The sequence below is a fragment of the Plasmodium coatneyi genome, chromosome 9, assembly GCF_001680005.1.
Source record: "Plasmodium coatneyi strain Hackeri chromosome 9, complete sequence".
NCBI classification, from domain to species: Eukaryota; Apicomplexa; class Aconoidasida; order Haemosporida; family Plasmodiidae; genus Plasmodium; species Plasmodium coatneyi.
Genome location: NC_033564.1, coordinates 1,264,971 through 1,286,180, shown reverse-complemented (window position 1 = coordinate 1,286,180; position 21,210 = coordinate 1,264,971). Strand labels below are relative to the sequence as shown.

The window sequence follows — 21,210 nt, the reverse complement described above, 5'->3', positions numbered from 1 at the left end:
CTCGCCAAGGGCAAATGCACATGAGAGGGTACATGTAATTGTAATGAAATGTGCATGTAAGTTTTTTCCCTCCAAATAGTCACGCAAAATGGTTTTCATCCCCGTGGAAGAAATCTTCAAATATTTCCCCAGCTTTTCGAAGGACCGAGTGAAATTCTTGCGGCGTTACAGGTGAACAGAGCATGATGAAAATGCGCGCGGTGGCTGCGTTAGCCAACGTGGAGTATATCCCAAGGGTCATACATGTTGGGTGTAATACCCACCTTCACCCTCGTGTCGTCTATTCCTCACATGTATGTCTCATCACGCAGTGTTTACCATTATGACGCTTCATTTTTTTATTTCTTCTTCCCCGAGTGCAGCTTCCTAAGTCTTATGCTAGGTGCAGGGGCCGTCTTGAAGTCGCACAAACCGGACTTCTCCGTGCGGAACTACACGCCATCGTATTTTTATAAATCCCATTTGGGGAAGTTAAAGGATAAGGGGGTGATCGACGAGGAGAAGTACAGCAAGCTGTTGAATGCGCAGTGATGCGCGCGTGGTGGAAGCACACACAATGGTGAGTGCAGATCTGTCAAATTGTCTACAGGCAGATTAGTCACGATAATTTTCAGAGAAACATTCCCGAAGTAGTAACCGCGAATGTATCGAACAATCCGTTGACGTTATTAGCAGAAAAGCAGAAATGCACCACCGTTAATAATGGCAGCTAAAAGGAGAAGTATTAATTGAGGGGGACATTATGGAAACCTTTTTTTTGTGCTTAAGTGATCCGATGCGAAAATGAAAAGATGTAATCAAACAGTGTGTTTGCATAAGCTGGACATTTCTGCTGAAGCCTGTGGTTACCCCAAGTAGCCATAGCCACGTACACCTATGCCACTACTATATGTGCAGGTCAGAGGGGAGGTATTTTTTTATCCTCATCCCGAATGGTACTCCTGCTTGTTCAGTTTTATCAACGTTTTTGATACGTGTAGCGTGGGTGTTGTTAATGCCTATTAAATTGTTTTTTTTTTTTTTTTTTTTTTTTTTTTTTTTTTACCTTGCCAGCTAGCCATTTTGTGTGTATGCTAAAACGTATGTCGTCTACACTGCGCAGGGCGAAAAGGGGGCCTGTTCATATTTGGGCAAGCGCTCCGATAAGCCATTTAAACATTCGTATCGTTACTCGCCTTGTACAGACGTAGGAGTTTGTTGCGCATAGTGGGTATATTTCCCTCTGTGGAAAACAAACGACTTTGTATTGGAAAGGACGGTTTAGGGTTGTTAAACATTTGGGGGTACCTTTTGCTTAATGGCCAAACAGGTGGTGTGCTCTGACAAAAGGGTATCACATAGAATGAAGAAAAAATGCCAATCCTGTTGCCGTTTCAATTGAGAGGTTCCCCCCCAAAAAAATAGGTGCTTGTCGTACTGGTGTTTATATGGGCAAAAGGTGGTAGTCCACATGTGAAGGCCCATTTTTAGTTTTCCAAGGAGTGGTCATATTACACTAGGCATAGTTCCGTTATACCACTCCTTTCAAATATGCCTTTTGAAGGATAGAAGTTATAGCATGGAAGAGCCAGTGAGGAGGGTTGTTTCTGCAGCGAAGGTTGGGAAAACATTTGTTGCGCATTAGGTGTTCTATACACTGGGCGAAGCTTTGCGCTTATCCTTTCTGTTCGTAACTTTCTCTCTTTTTTTTTTTTATAATATTCTCTTTTTTTTTTTCTTGAATACGCATATGTGAATCACTTTAACGGTGCAAGAGAGTCCTTTCTCAATCTTTTCCCAATTCGCAAGTCGGCGTTGATTGTTGGATGGTGCCATCTGGCGATATAGCCATTTTGTGATTTTTTTTTTTTTTTTTTTTTGCCTGACCTGCGAATGTAAAAATATTGAGAGTAAAATTTATAAACCAACGTGAGGGCTACCCTAATATGCAGTGCTTTGAAGGAGGAAACTTTTGAAGAAGGAAGCTGTTTGTTTTTTCTCTTTAAACAGTTTTAAAATAGTACGCGGTGCTTCCTCGCCAGACAAAGCTTCACGCATCGTTAAGCATATTTTAACGAAGCATGTAGAAAGAAATTCCCGTTCATGCGCAAGGGGTTAAAGATTACAAAACCCATGGGCAGTACCTCCATTTGGTGACACCCCACAGGCGAAGTCGCGGCATCGAGAAACGTTGTAATCGAAGCAGCAGAACGAGAGGTAATGTCCGTAGTGAGGTGAAATATATACACCAATAGAGCGGAAGTTATATATTGTGACCGTGCAAGTGAGTATCTTCCAAGTAGGCACCTTTTAAGGAAGCCCCCTCGAGTGTACACCCCAGTTACTCCCCCCCGGTGCAGCGACAATGAAACTGGTTACCTTCTTAATGAAATTAACAAACGAAAATGTCACCATCGAGTTAAAGAACGGGACCCTTGTGACGGGGATCATAACGGGGGTGGACATCAGAATGAATACCCACATGAAGAACGTTAAAGTCGTAATTAAAAACAGGAATGTCGGTGAGTATAATGTTAATACGAAGCAATTTTTATCACTGGATCATGTAATTATCAGGGGGAATAATATACGGTATTTTATTCTCTCCGACAGCCTACCGCTCGACACGCTACTGGTGGATGACACGCCCAAACAGAAGATGTCCAAGGACAAGGGCTATGCAAGCAGGGACAAGGTGAAGGCCGGTGGAAAGGGCAGAGGCCGCGGTCGAAAAATTATGAAAAGGTAGGACTTTAACACGGCGCAGCAGCGGGATTAACATGAATGGAATGAATGAACAAATGATTGAACAAGTGCGCAGAACTGAGCTGAGGAAGGATGCATCCTTGCCAATTGGGCATCTATACCTGGTTATATCACAATGCGCATGAATATAAATGCCTTTTCAACACCGCGCTTTTTAAAAAAAAAAAATGCCCATCGTAATGGATAGCCAATTATATTCTGTCTTACCCATTTTATTATATTTTTTCACCTGAACAGTTCATAATTTTTTTTTTTTTTTTTCATATTATTTTATTCATTTCAGCTTCCTACCTGTGTGTATTTTCGTGGGGTGTATGTTTGCGTAGTGATAACACATCACACCACTTGGTCTTTCGCATCACTGCAACATATTTCGCTTAACTTGTTGCGCGTGAGAAACTGCAAATCACAGACTTTTTTCCTTCGTTGTGTGATATGGTCACCATTTGCTCGTTTAAGATGAAACGGAATTGTACGCACATACGTGCAAATGAAAGTGCGGGCGATGACAACGACGTTGTAACTTGCTTTTACCGTGGTCCATTTGGCTCATTTAGCGTTAATGGCCCTCCCCTCTGCTGGAGAAAAGTTCTCAACCGGGAGGAACTCAATTCGTTCAATTTGCGCCAAATCGTAACAACTCACAAAACTGCTTCCATTTAATACGCACAGGGCAGGGGCATTTTCCCCTCTACAAAATTTCCCCTCCTTGCTTGTTCCTCATAAAAGTTTTTTTTTTTTTAAGTAAACATTTCACTGCAATTTTATTCAACTGGGTGGGTGCCTCTTTACGTGACGAGTTGTGAACATAACGACAGGCGGAACGAACAACAAGTGGCTTGTGATTAACTTTTTGTGCCTCCATTGCAGCTTTAATAATATATTTTCTCCCCTTTTTTTGCGCATTCATTCATTCGTTCACAAACTTGGGCTTCAATTTTTCTCCCGCGTTAAAATGACCCGCATTAGCACGTGCAAAAAGCGTGCATATGGAAAAACACCCGTGTAATTCAAGTCGCTCCATTTTTGCCCTGACGAAGTCGCTTAAAAATGCCAACCTTCTCATGAACCTAAAGCGACGAAAAGTTATGTAGAGAGAGTGTTGTTTTTGTGGTCCTTTGCTTTAATACGTGGGCATTTTTTTTTTTTTTCTTTTACGCATAAAAGAGTACCCCTTTTTTTTGTACGTTCATTCAGGCGTGGAAAAATGCATATGAAGCTGTACATGTTCGTACGTGTATGTTTTTGCAACTATAAACCGAACCGCAGCGCTGGGGACAAAGTTCCACGTTGCAGAGTGAACTTCGCTGCTGGGCAAATCAGCCAATGAGTGGTGAGAGTTTTCAGTTAAAAAGGGGCGCCTACTTGCCGATTAATTTGCATACCGTTGGTGACGCAGCACAGGGGGAAAACGTTCACCTTTAAATTCATATAAGATACGCACCTGTATACGCGCACTATCCATTTTGTGTACCTTTTTTTGTGCTTTTTTTTTTGGTCCCCGTTCGCCAGACCGACCACATATACCTGTGCAACAGCAGAATATGTCGGCTGTGTGGCATGCCCATATGGTGAACGTGCCCCGTCCTATTGCTGGTCGGCCTACCTAGTTGACCCAACCTGCCAGCGTAAGAAAAAAACAGTGCGTTCATGTGTATGCACTTGCGTAATTGCCTAATTACGTGTGTACACTTGCGGGCGCTTGCAGCAAGAACCCAGGGCGAGACGCACCATGAGGAGCATTCTACATAGCGTGCTTCTTGTGAACCAGAACGTTGGCAAGAACGCAAAGTCAAAGTGCAGGAGATTCGTTTCGGCCACATGTAAAGGGAAAAATATTTTCGATACAAAGTATGTTTTCAAGGGTGCGGACTACTCCCTCTGGAGTGAGGGGCGAAACGCACAACAGGGAAGTGTCCATCTCCCGGGGGAAAACAAAAAATGCTTTTCAACCTTTATGAAGAATGTTATAGAGCAGGTAGGTTTTTTTCCCCATGGAGGACTGCTTTCCATGGAGGGGGCACACTCGCTGACCGGTTTGCGCATAACCAATTGGAAGCGTTCCTCACCATTGTTTATCACCGTTCATCCTTGCTAACGACTGGTACCCCCCCCTTGGCAGGTCAAAAAAGACATGAAGGAAAACAAGCAGTACCAAGAGGCCCTGAAGGAGCTGAAGGAAAAAACGGAAATAGACCACAAGGCGGTGAAGCTGAAAAAAAAAATACGGGAAAACATAAATCTCCTAAAACACATAAAGGAAAAAAATGAAGAAGCAGTGAAGCTTGTCTACAATGACGTCAACAATTTTATTCACTACTGTTTTGAACATTACACGATTTTTAGGCTTTCCAAAAATGCCAGTGTGAAATTTTTCCTAATTCTGCAGAAGTTCCTACTATGCACAAGTAATAAATTAACAGAACTGGCGGATAAGTGGAACGAGAAGAACAGCGCCTTTGTGCAGCTGGACAAGTGGAGGCAGGAAATGGCCATCAGGCGGTACAAGAAGAGTGCACACGCGGGGGGCGCAGGAAGCAACAAGGACAGCACATCGCAAAGCGGTGATCCCCACAGTGGTGCTCCCCAAAGGGATGACCTCGACACGGGGGAAAACGAACAACTTACAAACCAGGCCAACATGGAAAGTGCAAATAAAGCGAAGCAGTCTGGAGAGAACCCAGATCAGGGGGAGGAGGACGCCCCCCGGAGCAGCGAACTGGTACTGGCACAAGAATCCGCGTGGGACAAATTTGGAAGTAAACTGAAGGATATGCCATTTTTAAACAACTTTTTTGAAAATCCCATTTTGGGCAAATTATTTGGAGAAACCGAACTGGCAGCAGCATTAAGGGAGATGAAAATGTACGACAAGAATTTTAAGCTATCCGAACTGATGTACCTTTTTGAGTTTGTCATTTCGAAGCACATCGTTGAGTCGTATCTGATTGGTGATGAAGAGACGCTGCGTCTGCATTGCGGGCAGTCAGCTTTTAATTCACTAAATGCAAGCATAAACGAGAGGAAGAAAAAAAAAGTCTACTTGGATACGAATGTACTGATATATAAAAATCACGAACTAAAGGGGGCACAGAGAATGGAGGAAAGCTCCCCCTGGTTTATCTTTACCTTCCACACGCAGCAAATCAACTGCCTAAAAAATGCAAATGACGAAATAATTGAGGGCAACATCGATGACATTCGCGAAGTGGTCTACACGATCGCTCTGTCCAAGCACCCCGAGCCGGAGAGGGAGGGTCTGCTCTACCCCTACATCGTGCGTGAGTTTGCCATTATTGGGAACACCCCCTCGTGGTGACCTACCCCCAATGTGCCACCCATTCGTTCATCCTATCATTCATACATTCATTTATTCATACATTTATTTATTTATTTTTTTTTTTAAACAAGAAAACGCCTGCAGTGCACACCGCGGTAGGCGCGTTTGGTTTGATTTAAATTAAATTTTCAAAGGACGGGCGCGTTTCTCCTGCTCGCCGTTCAGGATTCAGTTCATTTGTAGGGTAGACAAAAAATGGGTGCACGAATGAACACACATTGGCATGTCTACACGTTGGCGTGTCTACACGCTGGTTAACTAAAAAAGTACCGACTGTTCCGAACGAGGGATACGTCAAGGTGGCCCTGTTCCGGGGGTGCGGGAATCCTAGAAGCGTGCTTTCCTAAGCGCATCTGGTAGCTCTGGTAAAGGTTCTGCAATATAGGTTCATCGTACAGGGTGACGAAAGAGTCTCTAATAAATTTGTTCATTATGTCTACATTGCATGCGTGAGCCCAATAGGAGTCATGCACAGCGGCAAAGCTGAAGTTATTTTCCAGGACCATTTTTTCGGCTGTCATCATAAGGTGAGAAGCGTCTAGTGAGTGAACAAAGTTTGGAGGGAAGCCAAGTCTCTGTTTGTTTTTATGGAGTAAGCTATTTTGATATGAAATGACACTTACCGACTGGAGTGGCGTGTTAACTAAAATTCTCTGTCCTAATCTGTAGGGTTGTTCACATGGGAGACCAATTGGGGATAACCACGTGACGGGGATGTTTAGTTCGTTTGTCACTTTGGACAAATTATTAAACCATTTTTTTATTACCATTGCTCTTTTGAAAATTTCGCTTATCGACTCGAAGATGTAATTGGCTATATATTGGGACAATTGGTTAATGGCATTTTTGTCCAAAACTTTGCTTATCATGTTTTGGATTTTTCCTTTGACTTGATCCTTGGCTCCTACGGAGGTGACTCCATAGCAGATGGTCATGATAGTTTGCTTCACGACTTTCCGTTTCAGCAGGTCGTACTGGAAGCAGTATTGGGCCAGTTCTCCCCGGCAAGGGGAGGTCGCCTTGGCTGTACTACTACTACTACTGATACCACTACTACTGTTACTGCTGTTGATAATACTATTCCCTTCCCCCCCGAGGGACGAGATGCCCCCCCCAAGTCGGCCCTAATTTTACTCCTCACAATTTCCAACACGACGGTGTAGATATCTTGCGGTTCATCGGATGGGATTATGTTCACGGCTTTCCCTCCATCGTAGTCCCTCCCCAAAGCGGCGTAATGTTGGAGACCATTACACGTGCCGTCCTGCTGCACAGGGATGTTACTCCTATACTTGGACGGATCAGGACATTCCAACGCTTTGGTCAGGTCTATCGAAACGGAAAGAGCTTGCCAAGGTTTCTCTGCCATGTTCCAAAAGTCCATATGTTGAAAAGGGTTTTCACTAAGTTTTTTTATATTACCCAAATTGGCATCAACCCAACTGATCCGCTGCTCGAAGTTCAGTTTGTCCTTCCCAAAGTTGTTTGCCAAGTGTATTTTAAGCCAGAATAATCCTCTAGGACCAATTTCCTCCTTATCATGGAAGGTAATCAAACTACGACAAATGTCATCACTCATGTGATGCAAGTGTGGTGAGAGAGGATACATCCTTCCCCGGAAATCAATATTATGAGGGAAATAAATCACCTCACAATTTTTTAACGTCTTTGCAACTGCTATTTTTTGTAAAAAAGTCGGTCTCTCACTGATCAGGCATTTATTCAATCTGCTAATTTCCTCCCTTAATAAGTAGTACTGTTTAATGTCTTCTACATTTTTCTTCCCCATATCGGAGGGGCCATTCGGCAAGTCATAGTTTTGTTTGCGTGGAATATTTCCAATGGTAATCCCCTCCCTGTAGGCATATTCGATGAGGTCTAAAATTTCTGCATTTATTTTCCACCGCACGTTTCCTATTTGCGAGACTATATTTTTGATGCGCTCCAAGTTACACACGTCTATGTTGAAAAGAGGCTTCACATTGCAGCGAATGAAATTGTTTTTCAACAGGATCATTCCTCCGTCGGAGTGGGTCCACTTTTTCGGTTTGCTTATCATAGGTAGGTGATTCAGGGGGATGTGAGAATTTATTGCATTGTTTAGAAGGTAATTCGCACAACACTCCCTCATGTGTATGACTCCATACCAGCTGCCATTTCGCCACATGTATGAGTGGATAAATACTGGCAGCTCTATCTTGTTGGGGTCCCTTCTCGATCGGTACAGCACTACCTGTTTATTCTTCAGCTTCTCCTTTTGTCGTTTGCAGAAGTTGTTTTCGCGCATTCGGGGGGTCCCCCGGGGGTGTCACCAATTTTAGCGATGTTATCACCACCGTCACCATCATCGTTACGTTTTTCCTTCTCCTTCTCCTTTGGATTATTTTTTCCCTTTTTTTTTCCCCTACGCTTCCCCCTATCTGTTGTTCCCTCCTCGGCGCCCCTTCCCTTGCCCCGCTCGAGGACCACAAAGTCCAGCGAGTTGGACTCCTCCTCATAGTACTTCTCGTAGTTCAGCTCTTTCTCATATTTGCAATCCGCGTGAAGCTTCTCCCCATTCCCCTTGGCCATTTTATGCAACAAGAGGTAGTACCTGTACTCATTTCGGTGTTCCTCCTTGGCGGTGCTCAGGTCGACATCCATTTTTGCACTATCCATGAGCATTTTCAGGAGGAGTCCACCGATTGCGGCTTTCTTCTGCGAGTTCCACTGGACCAGTTGGAAGTCGTCATTCGGGCTACCCTCGGGGGTGCATTCTGTAGTGACTGTTGTAGAGGCCTCTCCATCAGCTTCCCCTGCGATGACTTCTTCATTTCTTGGGTGTCCACCTTGCAGCTTCTTCCTGATATCGCAAAGAATCCTATACTTCTGAAAATGGGAGAAGGATGCATTCGCTTTGTTCCTCTTGACGTAGCGGTATAGGAGGTTGTTCTTCTCGAGTTGCTGAAAATTCATCTCATTGTTTATTTCCTGTCCGATCTTTATAGCGATGTGCGTGAACAACGACTGGTATGCATATCCCTGCTCGAAGTTCTTCGATTGCGTGGTAACACTGTTGGCGTATTTTTTTTTATGTGGATTGAAAGTATACTGAATGGTCCACTTCACGGTGATGATCGCTAACAGTTTATCTTCCACCAGTTCGGGTAGCCCCCTCCTCCCAGTTTCGCTAAACGAGGCTACACTACTGGTTTCGGCGGTGTTCCCTTCATCGGTACCAGTTGCTCCTCCTTGACGCCGTTGCTTCTGCCTGTAGTTTGCAATCCTTCGTTCCAACTCGTTCACCCAGCTTAGGTATATTTTGCACAGCCCCCTAATTTCCGTTATTTTCTTCAGATCGTGGAGATTCGAAACGAATTCTTCCGCTTCTTCGATGGCCTTCTGGTAAGAGGACCGCTCTATCAGCATTTGCCTTCGCACATTTACGATGTCCTCCTCGGGGGGGTCCCTCCTAGTTGTTGTAGAGGTGGCTTCTTCATTAGGCGGCGTGCTTAGTAACCCGTTTGGCAGTTCGTTCCTCCTTATGATGTGCCGATCCCCTACGTCCTGGATGATTGGGTATATGTGCTCCCCGTATAACTCCTTTTTCGCCTTCCTGATGTAGTTCACATCGAAGAGGTTGTTCACATCGAAGCGGCTGTTCACATCGAAGAGGCTGTTCACGTCGGTGCCTGACCCCATGTTGGAGTCCTCTCCAAGATTTATATGCACCCCCTCGATATGACTCAGGACCTCTTCCCCCCCAAGGTCACACATGAGGAGACCATTCGCTGCCATGTACTGGTCCAGGTTTTCAAAAAACGTCACTATGTCTTCTTCTACATTTTGCAAATATTTTTTATTTAACGTATTTATGTAGTTTACAATTTGTTGCTTCTTCCTTTTGTCCAGTTTTTGGATCGACCTTATTAGGTTGTGTAGCTCCTTCAGGACCTGTTCGTCTAGGTTCTTCGTCCCTCCATCGGGTCGCAACGGGGGTGTCTCCTCATGAATTGTGTGCTGCGTTTGTGGATCTGCTCGGGGTAACTGCTCCACCACACATTGCGTAGAATCACCTCCCAAAGTTACATTTTCGTCATTGCTACTGATCTGCTTAATCGAAGCAGGGTCCTCCTCCCTCGATATGAGCACCTTGGACGATATAAATGCCCTGCTTTCCCAACAGTGCCCCGTCTGTCGGTTTGCGCTTCTTACGTAATGGGCGGTGTTCTTTTTACTTAACTGTGCGAAGCGGGGGATAAAGTGTGACGCCAGTGCCTTCAATTTCATTTATTGTAACGGGTTGGACGAGGGGACTACACGGAATAACGACGGGGGAGGGGGGACGACTGTGCGTCATTTTGGAGCAGTCCTCACGGTTACATATATATATGTTGTAAATAAATGTGGGCATACATATGCCTTTCACATACGAATGTCTGCACGTGCTCATGGTCTCCCCCTCCTTTGGCGCCGCAACGTGGGCACTCCACAACCCATGGTGTTACCAAGAAGAAGTATGCCTACCGAATGTGTGCACGCATGTAGAGAAACTGTACTACTAATGTGATTAACAAGTTGAACATTAATTATCCAATTTTTTTTTTTTCTCATTTTTATAGCAGCCGGAACTCACATCAAACATGTTATCTGTTCATTCGTATAACGAACGAATTTGCGACGTTGTTTCCTCTACGAACTTTTTTTAAAAAAAAAACGTGCCACATAAAAGTGGTTAATTTGCAAATAAAGAAATAATGGAGAGGCAAAAAAAAAGAAAAAATGTTACGTTTTTTTTTTCTCAGCATTGTTCAGCTATTTGGCGCGGAAAAAAATTATATGCCCCGCCTGGCCTGCATACACGCATATACATAAGCATGTAAAAAAATATATGCGCGTAATATGTAGGCTTCTTATATTGGCACCCTTGCGAAGAGCAAGCAGGAGAATGGACGAACATGTTGCGGGCGTGCAGTTAAGCGGGTTTTGGCTTCCTCTTGGGGGGCTCATTCCGTGTTCTCCACATTTGATAGCGGCCGCACCGTCATCTCCCCAACATGGGATTATACCACTTACTAAATTGCGTTGACGTACGATGAGTACCTTTTTTTTTTTTTTTTTTTTCCACTTCTGTTTAATGGATTATCTTTTTTCGTCTATATGACGGAGAAGACGAATACACCTTCATGCGCAGCCGACATCCTGCCTACATCACCGGGGGTAAAACACAACCCATCGTCCCTTTGCCGAGTCGACCCATTGGGCGAGTTCCTCTTTGGCATGCACATGGTGGAGCAAAAAAAAGTACATTTACGTAATACGTGTAGCCCATTAAAGTTATCACCACAGAATGGACGTCCTCCTTCCCCTTCACGACGATAATTCTGCACCCCAACGGGGGGAGGCATACAACTTGTATGCAGTTCGTGTATAGGTGTACACATATAACCGCATGCCACAATCAGGTGGAAAGTAGCCCCGTTCACCACGTCCGTCACACGTGATTATTTCCCCATTTTTCTTCTCCCGTCTCGGTAAGATTCCCCCGAATCCGGTGATAGCTAATGCTGAGAGAAATGCCAACGAACGACCCCCCACGGTGAGGCCACTTCACCAAGAGGGCACCTTCGCACATTTATTCCTGCACCTGAATGAACACACGCATCCACACATGTGGTTTCCAAACGTATGCCATGCATCCGCGCACATGCACAGGGACACATAACTGAGCTTTGTTCGTTCTACATGAGGCAGGTACCCGGTAAACTACGATCCCGCTTTAAGAAAAATAAAATTTGTTCCCTACCTTTTGCTCCTTTGCTGATTTGTTACACTTGGCCATTTTCTTTTTTTTTTTTTTTTTTGTAAACTGTTTTACCTTCCCGGGAGCTGCATATCCGTTTTGTTTTCCACTGGTTTGCTTTTTTGTTTAAGTTTTTTTTTTTTTTTTTTTTTTCCACCCTGGTTTAGTTACCTCACCATCTTCCCAATACCTTTCTTCACGTCAATTATTTTTTTTTGCCCTTCCTTCCCCCAGTTTAACATAGCCGCTTTTAAGAAAAAATTTCGGCTTGTCATCCCTCCGCGGAAAGGCAGCACACTTTGGCAAAATAACAGCTACCCAAAGGGTAGAAACAGAAAGGGAAAACAGGGGGGGCCCATTTTTAACCGATCTTCTGCCTCGTGGAAGGGCTACGATTGTGAGGTATTCACGAAGTCAACGCACGAACATTTGTTGGTAGTGTTGTTTAGCTTGATAACAGGGATGGTCACGAAGCCGATAAAGTTTATTGTCCTGAGGCCCAGGGGGATCCCCCAAAATTTGGGTAACCCAACCAGCAGTGGCAACACGGCATAGCTAACGCGACAACGGCGCCCACATGCGTGGATGCGTGCATGCGAACAGGAGTAGATGGGGAGGCACCTTTGGGGACACGCTGCCAATACTACCTACTGAGTAGACGTGAATGGGTCTCACCCGCATGGTGAATTGATCACCCGTTCTGTGAGCGTCCATCTGCGATTTGTTCTTTTCGGCCCTCCACATGTGTATACCGTCTTAACGTGGGCACAATCGATCATGTCATGTCTCCTCCACCTACCCCACAGAACTGGAAGTGAACTGCAACGAGGTCATAAAAAATGTGAAGGAGAAATTATTTTCGGAGGACCTAAAGAAGGGTAAGTGCTCGAATTGTAAAAAGGAAAAAAAAAGTGACACCTTTGTCATTGTCATTGTTTTTGTCATTGTCTTTGCCTTTTTTTTTTTTTTTTTTTTTTTTTTTTTTTTCTGGAGAGGTTACGTGGCAGCTAGCTATTTGTACTGCCATTCCTTCAGTCTGTGTGCACCCCATTGAATTTATTTTTCATCCCTGCATGGTGACATACACCCCCCCACACTCCCCTTTTCGCAGAGTTGAACGTTCGGTTCATTTACATGGGGAAAATCCTTGATGACAAAAAAAGGTTGGAGGATTATTTAAGTCATTATTACAAGGACTTGCTTTTTAATGGCAAGCCAAATTCATCCGGACAGGAAAGTAGGAAGGATGGTCCTGGGGGGACGAGTGGTCTGAGCAGAGATGCGAACGTGAAAAATGGGGGCAGCTGTTCCAAGGACAGCTTCCTTAACATCCCTATTACAATTCACGTGAAGATAACGGAAAAGTCAACCACCTCCAGGAGTGGTAAGTTGCACGGAGGGGAGGAGATACCCATTGTGGGGGAACCGTACCGTTTGAAGTATGTTCGTTCCACTGGCCCACGCACGAACATATGCCACTTTTTTTTTTTTTTTTTTTTTTCACCCCCTTGCAGACCACCTGGACGGAAAGAATATCCACACGACGCTGGCGCAATTCAGCCTGATCATGTTCGTCTCTCTTCTCTGGATGTACCGATACAACTACGCCGAAACATTCCCCGTTTTCTCCTCCATCGTTCTGTGCATTTTTACGGTTATGATTTTTAGTCTTCTTTTCTATACTTATATAATACTGTTTTTTCAAGTTTTGTTTAAGGTGGTGGCGGTAACGTACCACCTGGTGAAGCAGAGCACCGTTCGCGTGCTGACTTACGTCAACGAGAGGAAGGCCAAACTGTTTGTGAGGAGACAAGCGACGGGGGGAGGTGCAGCCGTTAAGGAGGATTGACCTTGGGTGGATGCTTCATTGGTGCGTGTTGTTTCAGCATCCACTATATGGACGCTCTTTTCCAGTAGAACCACTGTCCTTTTCGTGACCGCGCGTGAGGCAGACCGCCTGTGCTGCGTATTGTTTTTTTTTTTTTTGTGCAAGTGCATTCGTCCCTACCGATGTGTTTACATCAACACGTGCACGTTTGTATGTGTTTTGTTTTTCTGTTTCTATTTGTGTTTTTGGAAGTGGGCCCGCTCGTGAAGCAATCTAAATGCGGATTTATCGCCCCTCCTCCGTGGTAACTTCAACCAATCGATAATTCGAATGGGTATTTTCCTGCCGCCCTCCAGCTACGTCTACCTTTTACAGGGACTACAACTGTCCTGCAGGTGCGTGAACTAACGTAGGTGCACCATATGAGGGATACATATATGTGTGTACTTATACGCGCAAACACGCACATGTGCATACAATGCCGGTCTTTCGCGTGTATTTGTTTTTCCGCCTTTCGACATGCACGTCCCTACACCGTATGCTTGATTAATGAAAGAAAAAACGCTACTAAAAGGGGACCCCGCTTTTTAAAAAATTGGCCATTCAACGTTTGGATTGGCAGTGACGTTGTACGTTCGGGCGAATTGATGGTGACCCGTTTCCACTTCCAGATTGGTCATGTATTTCTTTTTTACACGTGTAGCTGTGCAGGTGGCTGACAAACATTTTACTAGCTGCGCCTTTCCCTCGTGGGGGTGAGCGAGTCAAGAGAAGTTGGAGCACTTTGGGGTGGAAAAAAAAAGGGAAAAAAATTCCGTCGTGGGGATGCAAACTGGTATAGTTGGCAGGACCAACTGAACCGAGTCCACCACGTCGGAAGGATTGCTTCACTTTGTAAATTCGGTGTATCCTACTGGAAGGCCTGCATGAAGGCCACCAAATTGCGCTCACGGGCCTGCCGATTAGCTTGGGCAATGGCCCGGTTGACGCTGTCGGCGGCGTGCTTGGAATCTTCATCCTTTGGCACCACGGCGGGGATTTCCTCCTCATTGGTGTAGAAACCGAAACGATTATTTATGGCAACATACAGTTTGAGTAGCTCTCCGTAGTCCTCCTTATTCAGTTTGTTTAAATCGAGTCCGCACTTGGAAATGATCGCCTTGACTTTGTTGGCTTCCTCCTTTTGCACCACGAATTGGTTTACATATCCTTCCTTCGTAAGTTCGTACTGCGCAAGGATATTTTTAACAAGGGGGTTCTTATTGTCTAGCTCTTTCACAAAGGTGAGCTGGTTCTTCACGTGTTTAATTAGCGTATCGTCTTGTGTAATTCCCTTAATATTGTTAATACTGTCGTTAAGGATGCTGTTGTAGAAGTTGGGGTCTGTTTCCACCTTTTGGTACGTCATTTTAAGGATCTCTTGGACGAGGATTTGCTGTAGTGAGTTCTTATACTTCACTTCTGCATTGTATATTTCGTTGAGTTTTTTTTCCAGCTGGTCGTGAATTTTTTTCCTTTCTTCATTTATGTAGGCTCTTCTGTAGTACTTAATTAGTTCATTGCAGTATTGCTTAAAGCTGGTCAGGTTGGCACTGCATTCCGTATCCTTGGAATACAGCTTCAGTTGGTTGTATAGGATTTCTTCTGCAGCAAGTTTATTCTCCTCATTCTGTTCTATCATGAGTTTTTTTTCCTTATTGAGGAAGTTCCAAATGTCCTTATAAAAATGAGAAGCTAGCATGTAGAAGACGGAAAAGAACGGGATGGTTTTCGACAGGAACCAAGCGTTACTCAACACGACGTTATTTAGGCCAAAGTAGAGGAAGACAAATATAAGGCCATATGATGACAGGAGGTTTTTCTCTTTCATAAATTTCAAATGAAATAACTTCTCTGGATTTTCACTCCTCTTTTTGAGGCAAAATTTGTACACTTCTTCTTCCTCCAGTTTGAACAGCGCAGCAATTTCGGGGTAGTGGAATTCATAGCTGTTGGTAAATGCTAAGTCTAGCGCGTTTATTTCTTTTTTCGAATACCCATTTAAGAACATAACGTCTAGTAGTTCCTCCTTCGTCAGGTAGACGTCCTTTTCTGTTGTGAGTCCACTTTCGCACCTCTTGGCAAACTCTACAAAATCTTCATTCCGATTTTCCATCGATGTTATCAACTTTAAGTAACGTAAAAAAATGGGGACCTTCTTGGTGAATGTATAGAGGTCATCTTTGCTCGGTTGGGAAAGATACAAATCGTCGTACTTTACGTTGCTGATGTGTGGCAGACTAATTCGATACTTTGTGTAAACGTACTCCTTCAGCATTCCACGGCTGTTGTTTGTGTAGTGCCTCCTCAGGGGGAACACTTCCCCCCGGATCCTGCCCTTCACGCGTAGCATCTCGTTTCAGGCGGGGGGCACACCGACAGGTAGTAAGCCCACAAGGGGAATGCTTATTTGGAGTGCTCCAATTGGGTTAGCGCTGCTATGCCGAAACGTGCAACTCCTTCCTTCTGCCAGCAGCGAGTAACTTAAAGGGGGTGGGGGGGAAAAAAAAAATTACATCGCTCACCACGCACGCGGAAGAAAAATTCGCCCGTTAGTTCCTTCGCTTGTAATACGCAGAAGTGCCTCACAAATCGGCTAGCTTGAATTGTATGCGATTCGTTCTCGCGCCAAGTGACACACAATGAGATACGCGGGGGTGGATGTTATGCCTATACGCGTTTTTGTTTCCTGGCAAAATACGCCCCTTCGCCGCTGTGCTTGGTGATCCTCTTGATTTTTATCAATTTTTTGCTGCAAATGAGTAGCGGGGGAGGGCACTTTTTTAGTAATTTTTTTTTTCATTACCCCGTGGCACAGCCGTAGGCACAGAGTTGTGCACCGTACATATGCATGTATACATACCAAATAAGTTTGCCCCTTTTTTCTCCCTTTTCCGGGTGGCTCAGGATGGGCAAATTTCCTTCACTCCATCTAGGCTTTTCCCAAAATTATGGAGTTTTTTTTTTTACAAAACAGTTTTCCCTGTTACGGCTAATTGTGTCACTTCCTGCATGTGTAAATGCACAATACCACTTTCCTTGCGATGTGCTAATTTACCATGTGAGTGGGGTTCCCCTACGTAACAGTATGTTAAGGAGGTCTGGTCAACTGTCATTTGGACTGTGGTAGCTCCTCCTTCCTGTTCCCCTCCACAGCGTTGTTCCTTTGGTTGGCGGGAAAACATGAAATGCGTTGCGCTCATTCTTGTGTGCATCGCTTTTCACGTCCAGCAGGGAGTGGGACCATTCCGCCTTAAGCGCAGGGGCGTCCATTCTTGCCCATCATTCGTCCTACACCCAAGAAAAACAAGCAGGGGAAATACCAACCGAATAAACAGGGGAAAAACCAACCGAACAAACAGGGGAAACAACTCCAAGGTCTTCTTGTGGGGGTATCCCATATATGACGATTCACCCTTTAAACTCAGGAGGCCCAAAATATACCCCAACTTTGAATATGGAGAGCTCAGGAAGTCCCAAGATTTTGACTACGTCATAAGTACCAACCTTGCGCAGAAGAAGTAGGCCCCTCAGTTGCGCGTCCGAAGGAATGAAAGTTTCGCAGCGTTGCCAGTGGCATATGGGTGTATGTGCGTGTGTACATATATATATGTGTATCATTTTTTTTTTTTTTTTTCCATGCTGTGTGTTCATAAATTGTGCGTTTTTTTTCTCCATTTTGCCTGACCTGTTCATAGCTTTTTCGCATTTTTTTTTTTTTTTTTTTTTTTTTTTCCCAAACAGCTACAAAATCCCCGATGTCGGCTACCTGTACAACGTGGAAGAAATGGGCACGGGCAAAACTGACGACGTGTAAGACAAAAGGAGACAACAGGAGTGATGAACACGCAGGTGGTGTCACGCAATATGTGCGGCGGGTCCAGCTTTAGTTTTCTCCCCCTCTTCGTATCCCATCATTTATTCCTTCCCCTTTTTCACATGTTTCCCTCTGCCCCGTTCCTCTTCTCCCCTCCCCCCCTTTATAGCCACACGCCCATCGAAATGGTGTTCGGAGAGCGGGACGTCGACCCAAACGAAGTGGAAAAGATTAAGGCCGTTCTCAACATCTTTGACCAGGGAAATGTACACACAGGAAGCGAAAGCGTCCAATTAGTGCGCGCATGTTCTGCAGAGACGGAGTAGTTTCGCTCTTCCCCATTCGCAACTGCCGCAATATTGCAAAACCCGTGTGCTCTTTTTTTTTCTTATCCTTTCGAAGGGTATGGGCATATGCACCTTAATGGGCGCAAAGCGGGGGCACTTCGCCTTCAAGTACAACGGCTATTTAGGTCACTTCCACGGAATTAAAAATTATTTAAGGTAAACAAAGGGTTGCTTTCTCCCATTTGTCCTTTCCCCATGTTTGTCTAACTTCATCATCACCTTCATTTTTTTTTAATCCCCTCCCCCCCTTCATTGTCTTAGGTTCCTCATTAACAAGCACTACCCTGGGGCCAAGGTCACGCTAATTAGCGAGGTACGTTCGGTCCACTATGAACCACCTGCAGGGCTACACATACATGTGTGCAAAGGTTCCACCGCTTTGCTTACTCTTGTGTCTTCTTCACCTTATTTTACCCACCATTCAGCACTGGATTGACCCGATCGACGAATCCGTGTGTGTCAGGCATAGCAACATCCCCTTTTCCAAAATAGGACACGTAACACTGCGCACAAAAAAAAAAAAACATTGCCCACCTCCCCATCATCCCCCGTGGGGAACGAAGCTACTCCATCTTAGGAAATTGCATGCCCATTATTACGAACAGTTTGCACAACTCAACTTCCACGTCGTCCTCCTCATCCTCCCCCCCTTCACCCCATCCCACCTGTGCAGCAAAGACGACTCGTCTTTAACAAGTACGATTATATTTACGAGAATGATAAGAACAGGCGGATATATAAGGCGGAAAATCGAAGCAACCCTTGGGCCTTCCACGACGACCCGCAGATGCTGACCTAGTGGAAGGCAAGTGCTGAGTGTAACAGTTGGAGCAGCTCAGGATGGTATTACAACCCCATCGTGGTCACACCGATCAGTAGCACAGTTGATCACCTTTTTTTTTTTTGTGAAGCATTTTAATTTAGTGCGTTGTGCAAATTTTACTTTTGTACGTACACACACGAGTTTGACTTGTGGGTACATTTCCCCGCCGAAAAAAAATTAACCACCCACCTAAAGTAATGTTACTATGTGCGTAGTTCAACGATACGGTCTATCACTTCTCCATTTGGTTTAGCTCAAGTTCTTTTTCACACGTTAAAGTTCCAAAGTGGAAAAAAAAAAAAAAAAAAAAAAAAATAGCTAGCTGCATGAAATAACAGAGAGAAGAGTCATAAAAAAGTAACAACAACGGCATATGGAAAAATAAAGTTTTGTCGTTAAAAAGGGGGCCTTCATAAGGCACGTTCGTTTATGCCTTATGGACTAGGAGGTACTTTCTCTTCGGGAAGTTTTCCACTTTCTTTTGCGTTCTGCCAGAAGGAAAAAAAATATATATATGTGGGGATAAAAATGTTTCACTGTTTACACAAATGCAGGTGAAACTTTACACGATGGTGTTTCTCTCGGCGGAACGGCAAACATAAACTGTGCCGCAACTTTTTTTTTTTCCTCCTTTTTGTAAGACTTGCTCACCTTAATGTCATGGCGGCCTTCTGCTTTGGGGTTAACTGCAGTCTCTTCGCTTTGGTTAATTTTTTTCTCAAGTTGTAAGGCTTGAATTTTTTATTTTTGTATTTTTTTCTCAGTTCCATTTTTTTTTTCTGGTTGTAGACCGTTAGGACTCGAGCGATGTCTTTGGGGGTAAGAAAAATGGGGGGACAAAATAGCACAATGAGTGTTTTCGGTTATGTGTGGAAGTAGTGTGAAAGGGAAAACGACAACCAAGCAGGAAGGAGGGCTCCACAATGAGTCCCCTATTAGTCGTATTCACAAAGGACAGCATATAGCCAACTAGGACGAATGGAAGGCGCGTCCGAAAAAACTTACTCTTTCTAACGCTGCATATTTTGGAGTTCTTTGCGGAGTTCCCTATGGCTTTGCTAATGCGTAAGCCGCTCAGCTCCTTTTTGTAATCCTCCAGCTTATCTAGCAGCTCCTTCTTCTTGAGGGGCCTCAATTGGAATGCTTTAACGTTACTCTGCGACGGGGGGGGAAAAGGAAGTGTGAGCGACGATCACGTGTGGTCATGGATGAACGCGGCAACGCAGCAGATTCATCTCTGCGTAAAAAACTCCTTTTTTTTTTTTTTTATGCTTCCCCCAAGGTGCCCATCTTTTATATGCTAGTATAGTTCGCCTTGTGGGAGAGTCACCATTTCTACTCATCTCCGCCCCTCTCCATATCAGTCCGTCATAATCCCATCTATGGGGAGTTAATAAAATAAAATTTCCATTTTCTCTTTTACCATTTTGCCAAAGTGAGCGCGTAGATGTAATGATGTGCTTTTGTGGTTGGTTCCCTTGGGGAGGATATCCTTCTTCTGTGAGGTAGCTAAATCAATGGGTGATTTATGTATAGTTCAGTTCGTTTCGTTGTCAGTGCGGGGATTAATAAAATAACTGCTCGCCTGCTCTGCGATTACGCTTTTTTTTTTTTTTTGTTTAGTGGAAAAAATGGAACAACGGAAAGGTAATTCCTTCGATGAGCACAACTCTTGGGTTCCTTCGCATGCGTTGCGTACGCGTTGTTTCGCGTGCGTTGGTTAAATACGTTGGTTGGATTATTACTAGTTGAGTGGGTGTTTTTTTTTTTTTTTTTTTTTTTTTTCCCATTTATCGCTTCCCGTTTTTTTGTTGCCCTATCCGAGTTTGTAGCACTTCCCCGAAATTTTTTAAGATGCGCGAAAAAAAAAAGCTCGACCCGATGAGAAGTTTCACTACGTTTTTTTTTTATGCCGGTCGCGGGGCACGCAGGCATACGCGGATCTTGCAAATGGTTCATTGTAATGCGGGGTGAGGGCATACCCCCCTTTCATCCCTTTGCGGTGGCCATCGCCCCGATGCACCATCCACCCGATGGCAAGTGCATTCCTGCGCCTACGCATAAGGTATGCATATATATTACTGTATATATGTACGTATATCTTTATATATGTATATAAGAAGTATATTTGTATAGGCGGGGCGTCGCAACGGAAGTCCTACATCCGTTTTTTTTAACACTTTAAAAAATTATATACTTCCCAGTTGCGCAAAAATGGGCGGAGCTTTTCTCCCCCTCTTTTTTTTTTTTTTAAAGCCCAGAAATGTGCGACTTTCGAAAAATGAAGAAATGCTCCAAGCGGGGGGAAGTATATCCCCTTCGTAATGCATGAAAAAAAAAAAATTACATTTACGTGTGATCGTGTTGAATCCTGTTGGAAAGACCCTCCACACGTGACATAAGCGAAGTGCCTAACCCATTTGTTAAAGAAAATTTTTAATGCCCAAATGTAAAGGATTAGGACGACCAAATGCGGGTTACATTACTCA

At 44.3% G+C, this 21,210-nt stretch overlaps 9 protein-coding genes across 9 annotated transcripts; 5 read left to right on the top strand and 4 right to left on the bottom strand.

Annotated features, from left to right (window-relative positions):
- Window positions 1-88: 88 nt before the first annotated feature.
- PCOAH_00025900 (Uncharacterized protein) lies at window positions 89-531 on the top strand (the record flags this gene model as incomplete). Its single annotated transcript, XM_020059395.1, has 2 exons — window positions 89-171; window positions 363-531. 2 exons carry the CDS (start codon window positions 89-91, stop codon window positions 529-531), a joined length of 252 nt encoding a protein of 83 aa, XP_019914964.1.
- Window positions 532-2,344: 1,813 nt separating this feature from the next.
- Window positions 2,345-2,728, top strand: PCOAH_00025890 (Small nuclear ribonucleoprotein d1; the record flags this gene model as incomplete). The annotated part of the gene is made up of 1 exon (XM_020059394.1): window positions 2,345-2,728. One exon carries the CDS (start codon window positions 2,345-2,347, stop codon window positions 2,726-2,728), a length of 384 nt encoding a protein of 127 aa, XP_019915007.1.
- Window positions 2,729-4,477: 1,749 nt separating this feature from the next.
- PCOAH_00025880 (Mitochondrial import inner membrane translocase) lies at window positions 4,478-6,064 on the top strand (the record flags this gene model as incomplete). Its single annotated transcript, XM_020059393.1, has 2 exons — window positions 4,478-4,723; window positions 4,868-6,064. 2 exons carry the CDS (start codon window positions 4,478-4,480, stop codon window positions 6,062-6,064), a joined length of 1,443 nt encoding a protein of 480 aa, XP_019915148.1.
- Window positions 6,065-6,339: 275 nt separating this feature from the next.
- On the bottom strand, window positions 6,340-8,252 carry PCOAH_00025870 (DNA-directed RNA polymerase; the record flags this gene model as incomplete). Its single annotated transcript, XM_020059392.1, is given in 2 exon segments — window positions 6,340-7,209; window positions 7,227-8,252. 2 exon segments carry the CDS (start codon window positions 8,250-8,252, stop codon window positions 6,340-6,342), a joined length of 1,896 nt encoding a protein of 631 aa, XP_019914800.1.
- Window positions 8,253-8,329: 77 nt separating this feature from the next.
- PCOAH_00025860 (DNA-directed RNA polymerase) lies at window positions 8,330-10,354 on the bottom strand (the record flags this gene model as incomplete). Its single annotated transcript, XM_020059391.1, has 1 exon — window positions 8,330-10,354. The coding sequence occupies one exon, from the start codon at window positions 10,352-10,354 to the stop codon at window positions 8,330-8,332; it is 2,025 nt and encodes a 674-aa protein (XP_019914935.1).
- Window positions 10,355-12,329: 1,975 nt separating this feature from the next.
- PCOAH_00025850 (Uncharacterized protein) lies at window positions 12,330-13,716 on the top strand (the record flags this gene model as incomplete). The annotated part of the gene is made up of 4 exons (XM_020059390.1): window positions 12,330-12,390; window positions 12,674-12,745; window positions 12,979-13,251; window positions 13,382-13,716. The coding sequence occupies 4 exons, from the start codon at window positions 12,330-12,332 to the stop codon at window positions 13,714-13,716; spliced, it is 741 nt and encodes a 246-aa protein (XP_019915067.1).
- Window positions 13,717-14,605: 889 nt separating this feature from the next.
- PCOAH_00025840 (Uncharacterized protein) lies at window positions 14,606-16,087 on the bottom strand (the record flags this gene model as incomplete). The annotated part of the gene is made up of 1 exon (XM_020059389.1): window positions 14,606-16,087. One exon carries the CDS (start codon window positions 16,085-16,087, stop codon window positions 14,606-14,608), a length of 1,482 nt encoding a protein of 493 aa, XP_019914755.1.
- Window positions 16,088-16,917: 830 nt separating this feature from the next.
- PCOAH_00025830 (Uncharacterized protein) lies at window positions 16,918-18,697 on the top strand (the record flags this gene model as incomplete). The annotated part of the gene is made up of 7 exons (XM_020059388.1): window positions 16,918-17,255; window positions 17,479-17,547; window positions 17,721-17,817; window positions 17,954-18,054; window positions 18,160-18,211; window positions 18,324-18,395; window positions 18,572-18,697. The coding sequence occupies 7 exons, from the start codon at window positions 16,918-16,920 to the stop codon at window positions 18,695-18,697; spliced, it is 855 nt and encodes a 284-aa protein (XP_019914891.1).
- Window positions 18,698-19,148: 451 nt separating this feature from the next.
- Window positions 19,149-19,880, bottom strand: PCOAH_00025820 (60S ribosomal protein L35; the record flags this gene model as incomplete). Its single annotated transcript, XM_020059387.1, has 3 exons — window positions 19,149-19,209; window positions 19,373-19,532; window positions 19,727-19,880. 2 exons carry the CDS (start codon window positions 19,489-19,491, stop codon window positions 19,149-19,151), a joined length of 180 nt encoding a protein of 59 aa, XP_019915021.1.
- Between the last annotated feature and the right edge of the window lie 1,330 nt (window positions 19,881-21,210).